General features: G+C 37.7%; 1 protein-coding gene across 12 annotated transcripts in view; it reads right to left on the reverse strand.

Moving 5' to 3' along the window:
- OTUD4 (OTU deubiquitinase 4) overlaps window positions 1-16,304 on the reverse strand; it is a 51,516-nt gene that overhangs the window by 15,607 nt on the left and 19,605 nt on the right. For 7 of the 12 annotated variants that reach the window (XM_063603944.1, XM_055111870.2, XM_063603942.1 and 4 more), the window contains exons 4-13: window positions 15,800-15,846; window positions 14,803-14,875; window positions 13,286-13,367; window positions 10,201-10,333; window positions 6,651-6,711; window positions 6,283-6,400; window positions 6,126-6,190; window positions 3,247-3,341; window positions 1,507-1,610; window positions 1,218-1,404 (exon numbers count right to left, since the gene is read on the reverse strand). In XM_063603944.1, coding sequence (XP_063460014.1) covers window positions 1,218-1,404; window positions 1,507-1,610; window positions 3,247-3,341; window positions 6,126-6,190; window positions 6,283-6,400; window positions 6,651-6,711; window positions 10,201-10,333; window positions 13,286-13,367; window positions 14,803-14,875; window positions 15,800-15,846 — 965 coding nt within the window. The remainder of the gene's footprint in view (window positions 1-1,217; window positions 1,405-1,506; window positions 1,611-3,246; window positions 3,342-6,125; window positions 6,191-6,282; window positions 6,401-6,650; window positions 6,712-10,200; window positions 10,334-13,285; window positions 13,368-14,802; window positions 14,876-15,799; window positions 15,847-16,304) is intronic. The other 5 variants (XM_063603945.1, XM_063603943.1, XM_034959194.3 and 2 more) reach the window with 1 other exon arrangement.

Consider the following 16,304-nt stretch of genomic DNA (forward strand, 5'->3'; position numbering starts at 1 on the left):
GAACGGATTCTCCCCTAGAGCCTTCGGAGACAGCATGGCCCTGGCAACAACTTGATTTCAGACTTCTAGCAATCCGAAGTGTGAAAAAATAAATTTCTGTTGTTTTAAGCTGACCAGTTTATGGTATTTTGTTACAACAGCCCCAAGAAACTAAAATAGTATTGATAAATGTCAGCTTAAGAAGCTATAATTCTGTCTTGAAGACGCTACATAAAACATATTTTTTTCTTTCCTTTCTTTTTAAGACTAGCCAACTACAGTAGTGAGAAGGGGTGAAAGAGTAGAACAAGGAGTTTGATCTGTAACTGGCTGTGAACAATCAACTGAGATAACTCACGACCTTCACACCAGCCTATACATCTTCAGTGACAAAATGTTAAGTGCATTCACAAAAAAAGGAACACCCAAATGCCAGAAATAATGGAACTAAAGACCAGAGGGTTAGCAAACACATAAGCTGATGCTACAGCTCTTCGGGCAATTGAGAAGGTGCTTTGATGGGAAAGGTACTTGTCATAGTCACCTATGAAGACTCCACAGGAAACACGGTCATATTTGCACGATGAAGACAGTTTCAACATAAGACACAGCCTCTCAAATAAAGCTCTTCCAAAGGGCTATAAAATTACTGAACAGAAAGGGAAGACTAGGGAAAAATTAAAATCCATATAGCACAGGAAAATCATGATCCTAAAAGTTCATCTGCCTCTGGATACTTAGTCAGAATGCTGATATTTATAATTTCACAGACCTAAAATTGTAGCCCCATTCAGTATTAAGAGACATCACCACAATCAAAACTTATCAGATCAAAGTAAACCAACAATTTTGGGCTGCTTTAAGTTCTTGTACAAATGGGAGTATCCTCACCTCCCAAGGAAATAGGAATGCAATCTGGAATCCAGTATTTATCATATTACAAGCCACCAGAAAATAATTAAGTGCCAGAATAGAATTGGGCTAGAATAAGATCTCCCAAACCATTTGAAAAAATTACTAAAAAAATAAAGGTCTCTCTATATATACTTCCTTGCTTTGAAGAGAATTATAAAGAATTGAGATCCTCACATGAAGTTTTATACAAAATGCTCTTAATACTAATATAGGGACAATGATATGAGTAAAAAGTTATAATTATTCAAATGCACATAATGTGGCAAATATAACAAATGCCTCTTACTTGATTTCTATACTTCTCTTACATTCAAGAAGGTTACCTTATCATCTGTGAAGGTGTCCGGCTAAGATTTTTGTGCTCACTGGAGAATTTCTGAGACTGTGACCCTGAAGAATGACTAGAGAACGCATGTTGTCTTACTCCTGAAGGATGCTGCAGTCGAGGAGGTAGTGCTGATGGGGCTTTTATTGGCTTGCTTGGATTCTTTGGCCCTCTGTAATCCACATCTGTTGTAAGAACCCAAAAGTACATGATAATATTCATATTATAAACAATCCCAAGTACCATCATCCCAATCCCAAAGGAATGATAGCTTGATGTGCTCCTACCAGAATGGAAATTTTGTCCAGAAGTGGAAGGTTTTTTCATCTTCTTCCCTGACACTGTGTTCCAGCTTTCTGGGGGAGGTGCCTTGAGGTTCTTTGATGTGTGCCTTCAAAGGGGAAAAGACTTGTGATAGCTTAAAATACCCTAGGTAAGAATAGTTAAATATTCTGCATATTTATTTTCAGCTTATATAAGAATTTCTAGTTTTATTTCTTACATTAAAAACAAATTACAATTAAGGTACAAATTGCATTTACCAATCCAGATGTAATTCTAATCAAATAAAATGATATAAATCAAAAGCATATTTTCTAATTTTAAAAAAAGACAGTTGAATCACAATCTAAGCAAAAGTTAAATAAATACAGAATGACTTATTCTGTTAGGATAATGGTACTCTAGTTAAGGTGGGGAAGGAAGTCTTTGTTCTGTTAGAGAAACATATAAACATCTACTGGAGAAATGGTGTGATGTTTGGATTCCTTCAAAATATGCCAATTTCATTTTCATTTTTTAAAAACATATTAGGGAAAATAGAATAGAAAATATTGCCAAGGCCAGGTGCAGTGGCTCATGCCTGTAATCCCAGCACTTAGGGAGGCTGAGGTGGGCAGATCACAAGGTCAGGGGTTCAAGACCAGCCTGGCCAACATGGTCAAACCCCATCTCTACTAAAAATAGAAAAAATTAGCCGGGCGTAGTGACACATGCCTGTAATCTCAGCTACTGGGGAGGCTGAGGCAGGAGAATCACTTCAACCCGGGAAGCGGAGGTTGCAGTGAGCCAAAATTGCGCCATTGCACTATAGCCTGGGTGACAGGGCAAGACTCCGTCTCAAAAAAAATGAAAAAAATTTGCCAAACGCTGTTAGTTGCTAAAAATGGGTGTTGAGTTATACTGGGATTCAAAAATTGTGCTGCTGGTTATAATGGGGATCTATTCTTAATTTGTATATGTTTAAATTTTTCCATAGTAAAGTTTAAGGTGTGACTTACTACCTTTTTCTCTAACAAAGCCCAGCAGCAACTGAAACAAAGATGCTCTAAAATAACACTGTATAAGGTAAGCCAACAATATTTTGCTACTCCATCTGACAAACACTGACTGAATACTAACTACATGCAATGCAGTACTGAATGAATTTAAAATGAATCCCTCCAAAGTTCCCATATTACGATCTAGTCAATTTCTTGAACTGCCTTTGTGCACAATGGTACATTTTAAACAGTAAGCAACAAAACAAATAATCTTCATTTAAAGTTTGACAATGTGCAAAATACTAAATTTGCACATTTAGTGCTTTTCTAGAGGTCGGAACAAATATACTTTCTTTTTGTTTTTTTAAGACGAAGTCTAGCTCTGTCGCCAGGCTGGAGTGCAGTGGCTCACTGCAACCTCTGCCTGCCTGATTCAAGCGATTCTCCTCCCTCAGCCTCTTGAGTAGCTGGAATTTACAGGCATGCGCTGCCATGTCCAGCTAATTTTTATATTTTCAGTAGAGATGGGGTTTCACTATGTTGGCCAGGATGATCTTGATCTCCTGACCTCATGATCCACCCATCTCGGCCTCCCAAAGTGCTAGGATTACAGGCATGAGCCACCGTCCCTGGCCCAAATATACTTTCTATACATGGGCAATTATCTTTCATTGAATTTGCAAATACTGAAGGCCATTTTAAAATGCTCATGATTAGGCTAAATGGAGGAGGCAGTAAATGCCTTAGCTGAAGAGTAGTACATACTTCTTTCCCAGTTCTTCAACCAAAACTGGTCCATTCTCAGAATGAACTCCTTGAACATCTGCATTCAAAAATTTTCCATTGTGATCCAATCTAACCTGTTAAAAATTCCAAAAATGAAAAGGAAAAAAAAAAATCAGTCACCTGCTTCCTTTGCATTACTCATCAGTTTTTTGCGGTTTTTTTTTTTTTTTTTCTTGAGACAGGGTCTCACTCTGTCACCCAGGCTGAAGTGCAGAGGTGCAATCTTGGCTCACTGCAACCTCCACCTCCCTGGTTCAAGCCTGGGATTCTCCTACCTTAGCCTCCCAAAGTAGCTGGGATCACAGGTGTGTGACACCACACTCGGCTTTTTTTTTTTTTTTTTTGTATTTTTTTTGTATTTTTAGTAGAGACAGGGTTTCACCGTGTTGGCCAGCCTGGTCTCAAACTCCTGACCTCAAGTGATCCACCCGCCTAGGCCTCCCAAAGTGCTGGGATTACAGGCGTGAGCCACCACACCCGGCTTTTAAAATTTAGTCTTTAATTAAACAGAAAATAAAGTTTATCAGTAAAAACAAAATAAGTTCAAATAGGTCTACAATCAAATCCATCTCCTTAACCTCCCAGACCTCCATATCTCCTACCTAAAAGAAAGAAAACCTTTTCTTCTTTGTCCTTCTAAATTTTTTTCTAACACTTATTTTCTAAATTGTTCAAAAAGTAGGAGCACAATATGTTAAGGCTCTAAACAAAAGAGGCAGCACGTCCTGGTTCTGAAGGCAGGGCTGTGGCCCCACATACCCCAGGCTTCCAGGTCTGGCTCTTCCACTTGCCAGCAATATGACCTTGGGCAAGTTATTTTTCTCTCCCTTCAGTTTCCTCATAATGCAAAATGGAGCTAATAATAGTACCTACGTCACAGAACTCATGGAGATGGAATGAGGGTGCACAGGATACACATAAAGGATACCAACTTGCACACAGCAACCACTCTACAAGTGAGAGCAACTATTATTACAATTATTATCTTCCCATTTTTCCTATATTAAAAATGTGCAACTGTGATTTTTATCCCTAAAAATAGATCCATTAACTGTTCTCTAGCATACAATTAATATTACGCAGTTGTAAATCCATGATAAAAGAGTAAATAAGCCTAAGTTTTCTTCCTATAAACTGCCCACACTGAAATTGTGCACCTGCCAAGTACAACATACAGGACAATGCTTTAAGCAACCTCCCACTTTTAGCAGTAAATCAAAGTCCTCAAGCTGGTATTTCATTCTTCATCAATGACAATAGACATTTTTCCTTCAAAAGTTTCACAATAAAAAAATTCTTTTCTGAACTTAGTTATCAAAAGTTTAAACTACATCTTACACACTTGAGTAAACAAGTCACCTTAGAGTCATCTCAGTTTCTTAAAATTTTAATGAGATGTTATCCAAAAGAATGGTCAAGTAGTACAGATAGAAATAAAATACTCTAAATAGGAAAAAAATGAAAGCATGTGCTTTACCATCTACTTTATCAAAAGCACCTACTTTACCAAAAGCAGTTTCAACCTCAAAGGAAATATGCTTGACTTAAAATAAGTAACATGACTTTAGTGATACAGCATAAGCCATCTTCTCTTTTGAGAAGGGTGGGGAGAGAGACCTTTAAACCCTGGATTGAATCTCATTTGTTCTCTTTCAAGTTTTCCCAATCAATGTAGTAAAAACTTCCACAATTCCCTTCTACAATTAGAGCAGATTTATGACAATCCCATAAGGCAGTACCTGAATGAATCATGTTCTCTTCTCCCTCACCTTTAAATACCCCAGAACCAGAACTATTGAAGGTTCTTAAGATAAAATCCTGGCTAATCAGAGGACTTCACATAAACCAATTTATCATAAAGTAAATGAGTGTTTCCTCCATAAGTCAAAAAGAAATGTTTGCCAGTGGCTGTTTTAAAGCAGTTTTTTAAAAAGGCAACACTTTTTGATGGAAATAATTTCTGATGAGAATTAACTTCCATATAACATTTTTTGTGTATGTGGGGGTTTTGTTTTTGTTTTTGAAATAGCAGTATTTTTCCACAAACGAAGAACAAAAAACAAGAAAAGAGACCTTGTAAATTATCTTACCTAGGGTTTCTTCTGCCTAAGCATTACTGACACTTTGGACTAGGTATTCTTTGTTAGAGGGAGATGAGGGAGGCTGTCCTGTCCATTGTAGAATGTTTGGCCACAGCTTTGGCCTCTACCCACTAGATGTCAGTAGCACCCTCCCAGTTGTGAGAATAAAAAATGTCTCCAGACACTGCTGAATGTTCGATGGTGGTGGTGGGGGGCGGGGGGCAGAGTGAGGGTTAACCACTAGTTTAAGAAACACTGATTTTAATCCAACTTTTTCCTTTAACAATCAGCTACTCAAATCCCCGGGCAGCTGCTTATTCAAATTAATTGGCAAAAACTCCTCTTTGGCTCACTTTCTTTCCTCAGTCCAACAGTAAATATTGTGTACATATCAACATCTCCCAAGATGATTTTCATAAACAAAACTAAATGACCTATAAAGTCAATTTTGAATCAATTTCAGTCCATTTTAACAAAAATACCTCAATATCTGAAATGTTATCATTACTTCTTTGAACCAAGTAATACCAAAGGCTGAATTGTTTTTAAAGATCATGTGATGGGATGCCACGGTTTTAGATACATACAATTTTAGCAACGTATTCAAATGAGTCAAAAAGCTAAATACTTGTAAACTATTAAAATGTATATACATGATAAATATATTCTGAAATCCCAAATTAACAACACATTCACACCTCAGCTGTTTTCTCTGTTTGTATTAGAAAAAGCAAAGTTTCAAGTAAAATCTCTTCTTCTTTTACATAAGTCACTTACTTGACATTTGTCTCCAACTTCATATTGTAAGCCAGCAGCAATGGAATAATCACGTTTTTGCTGAGCTGTTAAAAAAAAAAGGTCAGTATAATATAAAGTTGACTTATTTTCAAGTGCTACAAAGCAAATTTATGGAAAATGCAGATTTTTAACTCACCTTGTTTAGACTTCAGCCAAATTTCATATTCCACATTTCTATAGACTGCAGGATTGAGTGACTTAAGAACCTTTCTAGACAAAGGCAGGCTAGTAGAGTTCCCATTGTTCTTCAGCTGCTAAACAAAGTCAGGAAGTCCAATCAACACATAAGTGCTTTTAAAACATTTTTGTTTGAGATACACGTAAAACTAAAGTCAAATGAAGAAAAGAAACTTCAAAAAATTAGGAAGCCACCAAATCAATTTCTGAGTAGATGATCCTGACTTGACTGAAATGTACCAGAAAAAAGAAAAAAATAAAGATTTTAATGTACATGCTTTCTTATATTAAAGAACTACATTTAAAACTACTTTAAAAAAAAAATACCTCATTGCCTGACAAAGGTTTAAATCCATTCACATCAGCAGCAGCAGCAGCAGTTTTACTCCTACAAAGAAAGATAACCATAATTGGGGCAGAAAAAGGTATTTGCATGTAATTACCTTCTAACCTCATCTAAACGTCTTCAAAGTCAGAACTATGCTCCAAAAAGAGCTATATTCCAGTGAGCTCATACAAGTTTTGGTACAAGTATATCTATATATAAAAGGGTATATGTATGTAAATGTGTGTATATAAGACAGAAGTCAAAGACAACAGTAATTCTAACTGGCTCAGTAATAAGAAAACATAAATAAACTGTGAAATCTGGGTGGGTAGAATAATTGAATTTACAAAACAATGTAAAAACTTCCTTTTAATATACACGAGGCCCCGTTTAAAAACACAATCCATTTACAACAAAAGTATCCATAGGCAGATTCGACAACCCTTTTATTAAAAATACTCTACATCAGCCGGCCATGGTGGCTCACGCCTGTAATCCCAGCACTTTGGGAGGCACAGGCGGGCAGATCACCTGAGTTTGAGAGTTCAAGACCAGCCTGACCAACATGGAGAAACCCCATCTCTACTAAAAATACAAAATTAGCTGGGTGTGGTGGCACATGGCTGTAATCCTAGCTACTCGGGAGGCTGAGGCAGGAGAATCGCTTGAACCCGGGAGGCGGAGGTTGCAGTGAGCTGTGATCACACCACTGCACTCCAGCCTGGGCAGCAAGAGCGAAACTCCGTCTCAAAAAAAAAAAAAATACTCTACGTCAAATAATGTTCAGCACAATGAAAGCACCATCATTAGCCCTTTAAATTCACTGTCACATACACACCTACACATTCATATACTCAATAAATAACTTGATTGTCTACTATGTGCCATGCACTGTACACAGCTGACCCTTGAACAACACAGGTTTGAACTGTGCAGGTCCACTTACACACAGGTTTTTTTTTTCAACCAAAAGCAGATCAAAAATACAGTATTCTCGGGATGTGACACCCAAGTATACAGAGGGCCAGCTTTTCATATAAACAGATTCACAGGGCCCGTGGTAGGACTTGAATATGTGCAGATTGTGGTATACTCAAGAGTCCCAAATCTCCAGGTAAACACCAAGGGATGACTGTATTATTAGGTGCTAGGGTCTAGCATTTAAGAGAACAAAAACTCCGCCTATATGAAATGTACAACCTGGTGACAACAGATAAAAACTAAATAAGTAATAAGTATGTTAAATGCTGATAACTGCTATAAAGAAAAAAAAATTAGTAGGCAAAAAATGAGTGTTGAGATGTAGGCTGATATAGTTTAGCCTTGTGTCCCCATCCAAAATCTCATCTTGAATTGTAATACTCCCCAAGTATCAAGGGCAAGACCAGGTGGAGATAATTGAATCATGTGGGTGGTTTCCCCCATGCTGTTCTCATGATAGTGAGTTCTCACAAGATCTGATGGTCTTACAAAAAAGAGGCCGCAGAGGCTCACGCCTGTAATCCCAGCACTTTGGGAGGCCGAGGCGGGTGGATCGCCTGAGTTCAGGAGTTCGAGACCAGTCTGACCAATATAAACCCCATCTCTACTAAAAATACAAAATCAGCCAGGCGTGGTGGCACATGCCTGTAATCCTAGCTACTCGGGAGGCTGAGGCAGGAAAATCGCTTGAACCCGCGAGGCGGAGGTTGCAGTGAGCCAAGATCACACGATTGCACTCCAGCCTGGGCAACAAGAGCAAAACTCCGTCTCAAAAAAAAAAAAAAAAAAAAAAAAAAATTTTAATAATGCAATAGAAAGGTAATCCACATTCCAAGGACAACAACAGTGCAGTATAAAAAGAAAAACACAATAGTGAACACATCTTCTTACACACCCGCTCTACCGTCTCTGGTAAACTTCTCCAGCTTACTAGCCCCTACTCTATACTTCACCTGCCAACTGCCATACAAGACCCAGTTGTTTCTAACACCATTAACAGCAACAGCAACCAAAGGGCATGTTCTAAAAGTCCCCCAACCCCAATCACAGGTAATAAGTTGTAACAAGCTAGTCATTCTCTCTTCCAATGTCCCCCATGCTCAATAACATGGTGCTCAGAGAGAACCGTAAAGCAAAATTTCTACCTAGGCAAAGTCAGTCTATTCTAGAATTAAATTTACAATGGCAGACACTGATTCAAGTTAGAAAGAAATGGTGGCCAAATTTTCAATCAGGATCAGAAAATTTTAATTCAATAAATACCTGGAATTACAAATCAAGAGATATACAGGTCGGGCACAGTGGCTCACGCCTGTTAATCCCAGCACTTTGGGAGGCCAAGGCGGGTGATCACAAGGTCAGGAGATCGAGACCATCCTGGCTAACATGGTGAAACCCCATCTCTACTAAAAGTACAAAAAATTAGCCAGGCTTGGTGGCGGGCGCCTGTAGTCCCAGCTACTTGGGAGGCTGAGGCAGGAGAATGGCGTGAACCCAGAAGGCAGAGCTTGCAGTAAGCTGAGATCGCACCACTGCACTCCAGCCTGAGCAACAGTGCAAGACTCCGATTCAAAAAAAAAAAAAAAAACAAATCAAGAGATATACATATATTTTTCGTTATTTTTATAATAAAGAATTAGATATCCTAAGCCTTAAGTTCCATTTCTATCTCTAGTGTCACAGAGTGTAACATACCAAGTACAATCCTTTCATATTCTCATACAACAATGTATACTTTTAGCTTCAATAAGAATACCATAGGGTTGGTTCTTACAAAAGACAGAGTAAACATCCTAATATAACTGATAACTAACATACTGGATACCATATCTAGGACCTAGGCTATGTACTTTATATGCTGTCTCAGATTGAATCTCATGAATTGTCCCTTTTGAGGAAATACTGATTATATCCTAATTTTAGAGTATTGGAATTAAGGCTTCTTAGAGAATTTAAGTAACCTGCCCCAAGTCAAGTTAGCAGGAAGCCATGATTGAAACCAGAGCCCAACCTCTTAAACACTATCTTGTATGTCTTGTGTGAAAAAGAAAGCTAAGCCTCAGAGATTCTACGTTCAGACATATTTACTCACAACCTACACAGAGGCATTATCCAGGTGTTCACATACTTATAACCCCAACTTGGAACTTTCATTATCTAAAAAGAGGCACTACCTAAGAAAGAAAACAATAAAAGAAAGTGAAGGAAATCCAAACGGCCATTTTATTTCATTACTGAGTATGTGAACAATTGACAAGTTAACTTTAAAATTTTACAATACACACACATATAGGTAGGACCAAATTTATTCTACAAATATGCATCTAGATTGCAGACGTAAATTCTCATCAACCAAAAACACCAACTTTCAAAACAAACAGTCCCATAATAGAAATTAGGTAAAATTAGTGACAGGGATAAAGAAACTTCAGCAGACTGCTGTATTTTATGAATACCATTAATACCTCAATATATGTTATACAAAGACATTTACTGAAATGTAAAGACATTTACTTAACTGTTTCCTTGTATGGCACTAAGAAAGGTATTTTAGGATTTCATTCTTACTTGCAACTGTCATCCTCTGAATCTGATATTTCACTGTTATCTTCATCAGCTACTTCCAACGTGTCTAGTTCCATCACAATTTTACTAACATCAGTTTTAAATACCTTCTCATACAGCAATTCATAAAGGAGAGCTGCAATTAATGACACAGATTTTCCAACATTAACTACAGGCAGTTTTTTAAAAACAGGAACAGACCATCACATTGTAACTTTCTATTGCTCAGGCTTTTAAAATCCTGACTAGATATCTGCTAAACCTTATGGTCAATAACATAATTTTATCAGAAAGTTACCTAGGGTACAGCTAAAATTTCTGTAAGTGCAGTTAAGTAGTTTAAAATAATCGCAAAAGACAGTGCCATTTTTAAAACTAACACCATCACAAAAAGGTATCACAACTGTGAAGCAAGTAGGACAACAGGAAAAGCCAAAACACACACACTGAGCAATTATTACTACTACATTCCACACACTGTGCACCTTTATATATCCTTACGTTTAATTCCAGCACAGTGAAGCATTATTCTGATTCTACAGATAAGGAAACTGAGACTTAGGGATGTCATACAACATGCCCAATCTTAAGAGACTTAGATTAAAAACATTAAGAAGCTTTAAGATTGCTAGAAAGAGGAATATAGTATAGTACATACTAGCTGACAAGTCAGAAGACTTGGATGCTAGTCTAAGCTTTCCCACTAATTGTAACCTTGGACGAGCACTTCTCAGGTTGCTATAGAAAAAGAGGATGTTTGACTACATAACCTAGCTCCAGATTTTAATTTTACATAAGGAACTAAAAAAGCAGCTGTTACAAAATATATTCTCAGCAGCCACTGAAAGAAAGAAGCATATTTAGACAACTTTGCTGCTTTAAATAAAGTAAAATTTTAAAACTCCAGTCTTGAATATAGGGAAATATATTTTAACAAAAATTCAAAAATACATGGATTTTAGGACTCTGATTTGGTTTTATTACAATGAGCTTTAAGAAAACAATGTACTAAGAATTCATCAACAATGGGGCCAGGTGTGGAGGCTCACACCTGTAATCCCAACACTTTGGGAGACCAAGGCGGGCAGATCACTGGAGGTCAGGAGTTCGAGACCAGCCTGGCCAACATGGTGAACCCCTGTCTCTACTAAAAATACACAAATTACCCAGGTGTGGTGGTGCACACCTGTAATTCCAGCTACGCAGGAGGCCGAGGCAGCAGAATCGCTTGAACCCAGAAGCCAGTGGTTGCAGTGAACTGAGATCATGCCACTGCACTCCAGCCTGGGTGACAGAGCGAGACCCTGTCTTAAAAAACAGCAAAAGGCCGGACAGGATAGCGCTCATGCCTGTAATTCCAGCACTTTGGGAGGCTGAGGTAGGCGGATCAGTTGAGGTCAGGGGTTTAAGACCAGCTTGGTCAAGATGGTGAAACCCCATCTCTACTAAAAAATACACAAATTAGCCAGACTTGGTGGCGGGCATCTGTAATCCAAGCTACTCGGGAGGCTGAGGCAGGAGAATAGCTTAAACCCAGGAGGCGGAAGTTGCAGTGAGCCAAGATTGTGCCACTGCACTCCGGCCTAGGCGAGAGAGCAAGACTCCACCTCAAAACAACAACAACAACAACAACAACAACAACAACAAAAACACTGGGTGTCCACCTCTAAATGAGTTCCCACAGAGACTTCCTTCTTATAGACCATCTTTCTTGCAGGTTCCAGTAACAGGAGTTGCAGCCCTCGTATCACCCAAACCACAGGCACTTAGAAGCACAGGAAAGACAAGCTCTAGGAGCTATCTTTCCTAAAGCTGAGGTGTCCAGATTGTGACTAGCTAGGAGGGAGAAGACACAGCCCAGGGTACAGAGGCTATACTTCGATATCTTACAATGGATTAATTAATTAAAATAGTGTATTGCACATATCTTTACTGGTTACCACTAGCTTAAGAGCAGAGGAAAAAGCTGTCACAAGCCCAGCACCACTGCTTTATGACTGATCTGTACTTTGCCAGAACGGATGATATAAAAGAAACTGGTAGGAAGGGTCACTGCTCTTCTACAGCAGGAATTCTCACACAGAAGAAGGGCAAGGGGAATTCATATGCCCAGGAAACATTTGGCAAAATCTGGAAATATTATTGGTTGTCACAAAGGGAGAGAGACTGTGTTACCTACAACAGAGGAGTATCTGGCCGAAAATATCAATAGTTCCAAGGTTCAAAATGCTGCCCTGGAGCCAAATACAATCAAATGTTTGATTTGCTCAGTCATTTGGATTTTCAAGCTATACACTAACAGTTTTTTAAATGCATATAAATCTTTATTACCAAAATGATTGCAGGAAAAAAAAGTTGGTATTTACAAGTCAAACTCTAGCCACAAGCTCCCTTTCCTCCAATTTCTCTCTGTTTTGTTTTGCTTTGCTTCACTTTGAAACAAGGTCTCACTCTGCTGCCCAAGCTGGAGTGTAGTGGCACAATAATAGCTCACTGCAGCCTTGACTTCCTGGGCTCAAGTGATCCTCCCACCTCAGCCTCCCAAGTAGTTGGGACCACAGGCATGCGCCACCATGCCCAGTTACCTTTCCTCCTATTGCAACAAGTTTTTATTATAATATTAATACTCTTGGTAATTTAAGGTTCTTGGACATATCTTTTATATTATAACAGAACAGAATTATTTGCTCTGATTTGTTTACATTAAGACTGTATAAGGCCGGGCACGGTAGCTCACGCCTGTAATCCCAGCACTTTGGGAGGTCGAGGCGGGCGGATCACGAGGTCAGGAGATCGAGACCACCCTGGCTAACACGGTGAAACCTAGTCTCTATTAAAAATACAAAAAAATTAGTCAGGCGTCGTGGCGGGCGCCTGTAGTCCCAGCTACTCGGGAGGCTGAGGCAGGAGTGGCATGAACCCCAGAGGCGGAGCTTGCAGTGAGCGGAGATCACGCCACTGCACTCCAGCCTGGGAGACAGAGCGAGACTCCGTCTCAAAAAAAAAAACCAAAAAACAAAACAAAAAACAAAAAGACTGTATAAGTTTAGGAATATAATTTCCCATATAAACACAAGGTGATACTTACACTGACACATAGCAGAGCTTTCTTTATACTTTATGGGATACACAATATCATAATGATTTCCATTTGAAAAACACAGTAACACCTGAAAGGGAAAAATAAAAGAAACATTTCAGCCCCTCATACATATAACATTTACATAGCAATGTATGTCTCCAATGCCTCTGAATTACTAGATCATTTCCAAACAGACAGTGAGTATTTTAGGAGTAACCTAAAGCTTCAGTGTTGTCAAGCTACAGTACATCCATATGCTGAAATGTTATATAAACATTAAATCAAAAAATTCAAAATGATTTCTGGAAATGTTTATAGGATCACAAAAAAATAAAAATAATATATGAAAACATGCTTTCAACTACTTAAAGAACAAGACACTGTAAGAAAATATTTCAAAACCTTATTAATGCTAACCTCTAACAAGCAAAATTTTCTAACAAGCAAAATCAAAGTTAAATTTCTTTGTATAAGTGATTTTCTAAATCATCACTTATACAAAGAAAAATGCACATGGATTTTGTTTAGAATATAACAATATATTTCAAAACTTGTTTTGAAAAAGCCAGATCCCTTAGAAAGTCCCAGAAACCCCAAAACCCTTGTAACAGTAGTATTTCACTCAATTCCCCTCTAACTTACCACCACCAGCATGGTGGAACACAAGTCACTTCAATTTGGCCATCATGACTCCAAAATAGCTACTTAAGACAAAAATTCTCTTATAATAAGTCAGTCGATCTTTCTTTCTAGGCTTCACAAAATTTTTCAGTTGCTTCTGCTTTATGACAGATAATGCAACGACACCCTTGTGAGTAAAATTTACACTAGGGAAATATTTATGATTACTAAAGTATTCCTGGATGTAATGGCAGAACCTATTTTCACAAGTTATTTTTTTTTTACTAATGTTTACATTGATAAAAAACTATAATAGTCTAGTTCATCATATGTATTAATGTCTCATAATTCAGTGTTTCTACTAAAATGTTATAAAAGGGTTAAATACAGTAACTTGTGGGAGCAAAAAAAATACAAAATAATATGACTAAGTGACAATTAATAGGAACCTTTTTTTTTTTTTTTTTTTTTTAAGACGGAGGTTCACTCTTGATCCCCGGGCTGAAGTGCAATGGTGTGATCTCGGCTCACTGCAACCTCCACCTCCCAGGTTCAAGCGATTCTCCTGCCTCAGCCTCCCTAGTAGCAGGGATTACAGGGATGTGCCACCACGCCCGGCTAATTTTGTATTTTTTCGGTAGAGACGGGGTTTCTCCATGTTGGTCAGGCTGGTCTCAAATTCCTGACCTCAAGTGATTTGCCTGCCTTGGCCTCCCAAAGTGCTGGGATTACAGGCATGAGCCACCGCACCCGGCTATAGGAACTTTTAAGAAATCAGAATACCATAACCTTAATACAGAAATATTTCAAAAAATCATTTAAAATTATAGCTTATGAGGTCATGGTAGCAGCTAAGCGGTTCTTTTACTTAAATACTTTAGAACACTTTGAAAAATTCTTACCTTTTCAGGAAAATTATTTTCAGTTACTTGTGAAGGAGAAACATTTGGTTCCCGATAAATTATAAAATCTTTCCTGAAAATAACAATTAGAAATTATTTATAATGGACTATACTTCATGAATTTGAATTTAATCATTCATTCATTCATCAAGGGCCTAATACGTGCCAGGCACTGTCCCAACCACTGGAGATACAAAAGACAATAATGAGATAACTAAGTTGTAAAATATCTATATAAAAGTAACCTTTTTAACATGTAAAATTTCAAATATTATTTGTATATATATTAAATTTCAGATATAATTCTAAAGGGACACTTCAAAAATCAAAGAAATTTTGAAGATGAAATTTAAACAACATTCTGAAAAGAAAAAACAAAGTATTTACCTGCTCCTCTACTAGGCAAAAGTAGCAAAATTGAATACAGGTTGAGCATCCCAAATCTAAAAAGCCAAAATCCCAAATGTTCCAAAATCTAAAACTTTTTGAGCACCAACATGACACTCAAAGGAAATGCTCATTGGAGCATTTTGGATTTCAGATTTTCAAATTAGGGATGCTCAACTGGGTAAGCATAATGTAAATATTCCAAAATTAAAAAAAAAAATGAAATCCAAAAACTTCTGGACTCAATCATTTCAGATAAGGAATACCCAATTTGTAACATGGTATTTTAGTACGGTTCTAGTGGCCATTCAATACCACTGACCCTGAGAAAGTAGAAAATCATTTCTCTATAAAGTTGATAAGTGATATCTTACAGAACATAGACCAGAAAAATTTCTGTACCCTTTTCCAAAGTATTTTGAGAATTAAAATTTCTAAACACTGACATATCTAAATGTCAAAATCCAATTGATGCAATTAAAAAAAACTTAGAAAAGATACTTCATAACTAAAGTATAAAAGAGCTTTGCTATTTTAACATTTTTAATATAATGGAATATAATTTCCCACTGGTTTCATTTTCCTTTACTTATGTTATTACAGTGTTTACCTGTACATAAGAGAAAGGGCACTTATTTCCACTTGTCCTACCCATTCCTGTATTGAAGAAAAAAAGGTGGCATGTAAGTGTCTCACACTTTTTAGATTCCACTTTATATTTCTATACATACCTTCATACAGCATACATAATGAGTTCTTAAAGCTCATTATTAGTAGTATTGTGAATATTATAAAAACGTTTATATAAAACAGACCACAATATGTGGTAAAATGCAGTCCAAGTCTCTCCCACACATACACCAAAAAATACTAACAGGGTGAAATGACAGTTCCTATTGGTGTGGCAAGACCACAGCATGGCATCTGTTAAGTTGAGACTTTTTTTTGTTTTGAGATGGAGTTTCGCTCTTGTTGCTCAGGCTGGAGTGCAGCGGCGTGATCTCGGCTCACCGCAACCTCTGCCTCCGAGGTTCAAGTGATTCTCCTGCCTCAGCCTCCCAAGTAGCTGGGATTACAGGCATGTGCCACCATGCCCGGCTAATTTTGTATTTTTA

This window comes from Pan paniscus, chromosome 3 (genome assembly GCF_029289425.2).
Source record: "Pan paniscus chromosome 3, NHGRI_mPanPan1-v2.0_pri, whole genome shotgun sequence".
Classification (NCBI taxonomy): domain Eukaryota; kingdom Metazoa; phylum Chordata; class Mammalia; order Primates; family Hominidae; genus Pan; species Pan paniscus.